This window comes from Homarus americanus, unplaced genomic scaffold (assembly GCF_018991925.1).
Source record: "Homarus americanus isolate GMGI-L3 unplaced genomic scaffold, GMGI_Hamer_2.0 scaffold2539, whole genome shotgun sequence".
NCBI classification, from domain to species: Eukaryota; Metazoa; Arthropoda; class Malacostraca; order Decapoda; family Nephropidae; genus Homarus; species Homarus americanus.
The window spans coordinates 9,317,517-9,325,319 of record NW_024725489.1 but is presented as its reverse complement, the minus strand read 5'-3'; the positions used below and the strand labels follow the sequence as shown (position 1 = coordinate 9,325,319).

Here is a 7,803-nt window from a genome sequence, read left to right as displayed (position 1 = left end):
CCCCCACACACCCCAATGACCACCCCCACACACCCAACCTGACCACCCCCACACACCCAACCTGACCACCCCCACACACCCCAACCTGACCAGCCCCTGACACACACCCCAGCCTGACCAGCCCTCACACACCCCAGCCTGACCAGCCTGACACACCCCCAGCCTGACCAGCCCTCACACACCCCAGCCTGACCACCCCCCACACACCCCAGCCTGACCACCCCCCACACACCCAACCTGACCACCCCCCACACACCCCAACCTGACCACCCCCACACACCCCAACCTGACCACCCCCCACACACCCCAACCTGACCACTCCCCCACACCCCAACCTGACCACCCCCCCACACACTTAACCTGACTACCCCCACACACCCCAACCTGACACCCCCACACACCCCAACCTGACCACCCCACACACCCCCAACCTGACTACCCCCCACACACTTAACCTGACCACCCCCACACCTCAACCTGACCACCCCCCACACACCCCAACCCTGACCACCCCCACACACCCCCCCCCCACACACCCCAACCTGACTCACACACCCCAACCTGACCACACACCCCAACCTGACCACACCCCAACCTGACCACCCCCACACACCCCAACCTGACCACCCCCACACACCCCAACCTGACCACCCCCACACACCCCAACCTGACCACCCCCACACACCCCAACCTGACCACCCCCCACACACCCCAACCTGACCACCCCCACACCCCAACCTGACCACCCCACACACCCCAACCTGACCAATCTCCCACACACCCCAACCTGACCACCCCCACACACCTAACCTGACCACCCCACACACCCCAACCTGACCACCCCCCCACACACCCCAACCTGACCACCCCCACACACCCCAACCTGACCACCCCCACACACCCCAACCTGACCACCCCCACACACCCTAACCTGACCACCCCCACACACCCCAACCTGACCACCTCCCACACACACCCCAACCTGACCACCCCCACACACCCCAGCCTGACAACCCCCAGCCTGACAACTCCCAGCCTGATCCCCCAGCCTGACAACCCCCCAGCCTGACAACCCCCAGCCTGACAACCCCCCAGCCTGACAACCCCCCTGACAACCCCCCCACCCTGACAACCCCCACCCTGACAACCCCCACCCTGACAACCCCCACCCTGACAACCCCCAACCCTGACAATCCCCCACCCTGACAACCCCCCCACCTGACAACCCCCACCCACAACCCCCACCCTGACAACCCCCCACCCTGACAACCCCCACCCTGACAACCCCCCACCCTGACAACCCCCACCCTGACAACCCCCCACCTGACAACCCCCACCCTGACAACCCCCACCCTGACAACCCCCCACACACCCATCCTAACAACCCCCACACACCCCCCAGCCTGACCAATTCCCACACACACCTGGCCTGACCACCCCCACACACCCTGGCCTGACCAACCCCCACCACCCCTGGCCTGACCAACCCCACACACCCCTGGCCTGACCAACCCCACACACCCTGGCCTGACCAACCCCACACACCCTGGCCTGACCAACCCCACACACACCCTGGCCTGACCACCCCCACACACCCTGGCCTGACCACCCCCACACACCCCTGGCCTGACCACCCCCACACACCCTGCTGACCACCCCCACACACCCTGGCCTGACCACCCCTCTACACACCCTGGCCTGACCACCCCCACACACCCCTGGCCCACAACCCCACACACCCTGGCCCGACAACCCCCACGCACTCCTGGCCTGACAACCCCCACGCACCTGGCCCGACAACCCCCACGCACCCTGGGTCTTACCACCCCCACGCACCCTGGTCTGACTCACCCCACGCACCCTGGCCCGACCACCCCACGCACCTGGCCCGACTCACCCCACGACTCCTGGCCCGACCACCCCCACGCACCCTGGCCTGACCACCCCCACGCACCCTGGCCGACCACCCCCACGCACCCTGGGTCCACCAACCCCCACCACACACACCCTGGCCCGACCAACCCCACACACCCCTGGCTCCACCAAACCCCACACACCCTGGCCCCACCACCTCCACGACACTCTGGTCTGACCACCCCCCACACACCACAACCTGACCATCCCCACACACCACAACCTGACCAATCCCCACACACACCACAACCCGACTTACACACACACCACAACCTGACCACCCTATTGTGGATAAGATACCAAACTGGGGCTATCCCATGACATCACCCCACAAAAGAATATGTTTAGCAACCACCCCATGGATACAAACATCAGTGTCCCACTTTACCAAGGCTTACGTGCAGTGTGCACAAGTGACACTGTGACACTGCTGGGTGGTTGATGGGGCACTGTGACACTGCTGGGTGGCTGATGTAGCATTGTGACACTGCTGGTTGGCTGGTGTGGCACTGTGACACTGCTGGTTGGCTGGTCACTTGACACTGCTGGATGGCTGATGTGGCACTGTGACACTGATGGGTTCCTTGGTTCATGAGTAACTCTGTGTGGGGTGTATTAAGAGTAGTCTGTGTGTGGGTGTATTAAGAGTACTCTGTGTGTGGGTGTACAGTCATGTATCTTAACGCCCTAGATAAGCTTCTTGGAAACGTGATGTTAACCTAATTGGACGTTGTCTAACATCTCATTGTGAACTTTGTATTTATACTATGTGGAATATTGCAGTGTATTTGTACTGCACAATATTGACTAAATTCACTAGATAACGTACACAACTAATGAAACACAGAGGTTAAGAAGGCTAATAAAATAACATAATGTCTACATTAGCTAATATATTGCAGTAAAAAAAATACAGGTATAATATACATACAGTAAAGCATGTACAGTACTGTATAGTAAAGTAAAATTAAACGGTACACTGTTCACTGATTGAGAGGTAGATGCAGTATCGCATCCTTAAATCTGATGGACTTTTCTTATTTCTATATACGTACTGTATACAGTAAATTAAAATTAAGAATTAAATTTTAAAATTATTTAAAGTGTTACTGTACTGTATCATCATATGCCGGGCAGCACAATCTATTTTGTTTAAGAACACGTGATGGCGCGTGAGCGCGTCCACTCTAAGGCCACTTACGTCCCTTACGTCCTCTGTCTGAACGGGTTTTTTTTATCCCATTATTTTCTTATTATTTTTATGTCCACGGACGAGTATGCATCGACGTTGTTCGGACGACGAAGCTTACGCATGACTGTGTATGTACAGCCCTCCCCATTTACGTACTCACGTGACTTACAACCTGCCTCAGTCATACCAAAATTTTGTATTTTTGAGTCCCAACGCCAGTACACAGGAAAATTTTTGTCAGTAATTCACTTTAAAATGGCTAAAGGCTTAAAAGTGAGAGTTTTGTGGTGCTGAGAAGAAAAAGAGACAACCATTTTAGTTTTTCTATGTATTATTTAAGCATTTCAATTTATTTAATTGATTTTCTACTTACGACTGGATTGGGTCCCTAATCCTGCCGTAGTTGGGAAAGAGCTTAAGAATACTCTGAATGTGGTGTATCAAGAGTATTCTGTGTGGGTATTAAGAGTAATCTGGTCTGAGTACTAATGTGGGTGGAATTTTTAAGAGTACTCAAGGGGTGGAATTTTAAGAGTTCTCAGTGTGGGTGGATGTGTTAAGAGTACTAGTGTGTGGATGTGTTAAGAGTACTCAGTGTGGGTGGATGTGTTAAGAGCACTCAGTGTGGGTGGGTGTGTTAAGAGTACTCAGTGTGGGTGGATGTGTTAATTGTGCTCAGTGTGGGTGGATGTGTTAAGTCCAAATGTTATCAGGGTTAGTTCGTGTTCCATATTCAGTCCCTTGTTGGTTCTGTTGACTGTATGGATGAGTTGAAATACGATAGACTTCACTTATTATACTTACCGTATTATATTTTGTATTTCTTCCATTATCTTTGTAATATTGTCTAAATCTTTTCTCTAAAATATATATATTAGTGAAAAAATTTTGCTATTTAGTATGTACTATGTATGTATGTAATACAGTAGAACCTCGATAAATCGGAATAATTGGGGCAGACCCCAGTCAAAAAAATACAAAAGTCCGAAAAAAGCGAATATATGGGGCGAGGAGGGTTGAGATAAACTTGCTTTTCTGAACTATTTAAAGAAAATCAGTTGATGTTATTACTGCACTTCAACAACTAAGGTCTTTAAGTGTATAACAAGGTTATTAAAAGAATATTACATCAACAGGAAAAAAATATGAAACCGAACTCTCTGGGTTGAAAATCAGACTTATAAGTCTGGTTGTCAACAACTATTGTCATCGAGATGATTGTTATTTACTGTAAAGTATTATATGTAAGTAACCACAGAATTTGTGTTATGAATAAAGAGAAAACTGTATACTGTACAGTACTATAAAGATAAAAATAAGTGTAGGAGTATATTGTATGTGGAAGACGAATTTTATCTGGGAGCAGCTGCAGAGAGGGTGGTATCACGGGTGGGTTGCTCACTCCCAGATTCCTTTAACACTTCTTTATATAATTTCACCACAATTCTCATATAATTTAGTATCATTTGGGGTCAATATTTAGAAGTTGACACCAGGGAACTGAATATTGAAAGTGGGCTTTTATAGTGTAAATCATCTTAAATACAAATATGACCTACAATGCCATTGGAAATGAGCAGTACTTGAGATATTGAAAAAAAATGTGGAGGGTTGAACAATGTAAAAACCTAAAAAAAAAAAACCTGATCTGACCTCTCCTACCTAACCTAATCTAACCCCTAGTGTAAGAAATTTACCTTAATTAAGAGATAAAGGCAGATAGTAATGCAACTTGAATGAGGAAGTAGTGTCTTCGCCAGTGTCCGTCTCTTATCACAGTACAGTACCATGCATGGTGGTCTACACAGTATTGACACTGAATCACTTCTCAGACACTTTACCAATGAAACAAAAGCATCATGAGCCCTAAAAATGACAACAGATGCTGCTTCATTGTCCAAAATGCACTGAATAATGCAGCCAGCCAATGTACATCCATCTCAATACAGACGCCATCTTCCAAATGGCCGCAAGCACTGATTAGTGCACGAGTATTATGTCACTTTGGCACTCACGCTGAATGGTGCGCACGACTATGACGTCACATCAACACTCGTGCTGATAGGCCAAATATTATACTGTGCTTTTTTAGTTTTACTCGAAAACTATAAATTCCCAACGGAAACATTATAGAATAAATTATTATTATTTTTTGTCCACTCTCTCCCAATATATGTCTCAATATTCAGTTGCCTGGTGTCAACTTCTAAATATTTACCTCATTTGGTGTCAGGTTGCTAAAATATTATCCTAAAAGAATTGGCATTAAAAAAAAAGAATCCCACACTGAAAACCACGAGTCACTGTTTACAAAGAGCAAACGGCCGCCTGGCTTTCCTCAATATATGTCTTCAACCCTTTGTAAATTAGTATGGTACTGTACAGTCGTGCATTTATTATCACTTAATAAATACTATTGCAGTGTATTTATAACCACTTAATAAATACTATTGTAGTGTATTTATCATCATTTGATAAGTATTATTGTAGTGTACAGTATTATTCATCTGCATATACTCTGGTTTATTCATTAATCACTTGTCTAAGTGTACAAGTAGCCAAAATGAGTCGCCATATAACACTCAAAGGTAGTAAATAAAGTTTTTAGGAAGGTAACGCCATATTAATACTATACAATACAGTGTGTTATAGTGACCCTTATTGTAAGCTAGTCTGCTGAAAGCTCTCACGAGTGCATCTTGAGTAAATAACCTTCTGATACAGCTTATCCTTTTATTTTCAAGTTCTATTTCAAATTACGCATATTGTATTTTTTCTCTATTACTAAAGATGTTTTATTAATCATGATGAACCATAAACCATAAGAAGCCAATCATATGAGAATATAATACTGAATCAATAAATAAATAAACCTGACGAATGTGGCAACACCTGATCAGCCCCAATCTGCTTACATACTCAAGTGTTTTGGTTCTCAGTAGAACAATAGCAAATCTGATTGGACCACTACAGTATTCAGTAAGTGTTGTTCATTTCAAGATATTTTTATAAATTAATCTTCCCATTTCTTAAAACTTTTTTTATAGTATTTCGTGACCACATCATCTTGTAGTCCGAGAAAAGCAAATTCCGATTGAAGTCTGATTCATTGAGGTTTTACTGTAGTTTAGTGTTTGTCTTTGACTGATTATTCCATTTTCAGATTGAGTCAACACTCTCAAAAATATGCGACGCTTATGGGAAGCGGGACTTTTGCTATTACAATGAACGTTTTCTAGAAGCTGTATCTATCCACACGGTTCATAAAAACTTGGATTTCATGTTGCTCATATTATCAGAAAATTACTTCGTATGGTGAGTATTTACTGATTCTTATCTGAGTGAGTGTTTGTATTAGCTGCTATATAGTTTGACTGCAAGTACAGGTACAAGTTCATCATTGCTGAGAAAGATTTGATCTGATATCACAAGTGTTGAGTTGGTTATAATTTAGGAAAATAGATATGAGCAGAGAGCAGTAATGTGGCAAGATGTGAGTGGTGAAGGGAAAAGCCTGATTCAGGATATATACTATACAGTATGTTGTAGAAACAGAAGGTAAAGTTAAGTTCTCAATTTACAAATATCCAAAGATATGAAAAAAGTCCCATGTTTCTATTTACGTACAAAAAATCAGAAGTTATGAAATATTTTTTTTTTATCTTTTCCTCAGCATTTGAAGTTGAGATGCTGACTCGGACATCTCGGGTTTACTTTTTACTTTTATCCTCTTTGCCGTTGATCGGTTCATTAGCAACTTGGACCATTGGTCATGTCTCTTATGCACTGTTGGCAAGTACTGGGCATGTAGTGGCTCATGAGTGTATCTGTACCTGCGCCAGTGTTGGTCAAGTCTGGTCTTAAATTAGCTCATAGTCAGTGCCGTCACAACACTTAAGCAGATTGTTTCAGGAGTTTACAATTCTCACTCTGAAAAGGTTTAACCCTGACAATTTTGCAAACTTGTGGCTTCTTCAGCCTTGAGCTGTGACCCCTTGTGGGGCAGGCATACACCAGCTCCAGGTATGGACACTCAACTGAGTAGTAGTACTCTCTGAGATGTTTATAAACTTCAATTAAGTCACCCCTTGTCCGTCTATAGTATAACCTAGGCAGTTGCAGGCATTCTAATCTCTCTGGGTAACTGAGATGCCGTACTGCAGGCACCATTTTGGTGGCCCTCCTGTGGACATTTTCAATCAACTGACAGTCTGTAATATATCTTGGGGACCAGATGGGGTGACAGTACTCCAGACGGGGAAGCACCACACACTTGAAGAGCGTTATGACGGACAGACCTTATAAGACCTACTAGCTTAGTTGCTTGGTTCACCTTCTTCTCACAATGGCTCAAGAACTTCGGTTCATTGGGACAACCTAAGTGTATCCTCTTACACCATATGAGGGCTCCGCATTACAAGGGGATGAAGCACCAAATTTAAAAAGCGGAGAAAAACGCGTTTAAAGTTTTTCAAAGTTCAAACAACCATAGCTGTTGTTTTTAAGCTAGACTGTTTTTTTACATGCAGCTCAGTCTCTCTCTTAGCAAACAGTGATAACTGGAAGCTAGTACTGTGAATAGTTATTATTTTATCATGAGTTGAATGAGAATAACTACCTGCCATGTATAGTTGTTTGATATATATATATATATATATATATATATATATATATATATATATATATATATATATATA

At 45.2% G+C, this 7,803-nt stretch overlaps 1 protein-coding gene across 1 annotated transcript in view; it reads left to right on the top strand.

Annotated features, from left to right (window-relative positions):
* LOC121865081 overlaps positions 1-7,803 on the top strand; it is a 65,856-nt gene that overhangs the window by 28,814 nt on the left and 29,239 nt on the right. The window contains exon 7 of the mRNA XM_042364413.1: positions 6,270-6,421. Coding sequence (XP_042220347.1) covers positions 6,270-6,421 — 152 coding nt within the window. The remainder of the gene's footprint in view (positions 1-6,269; positions 6,422-7,803) is intronic.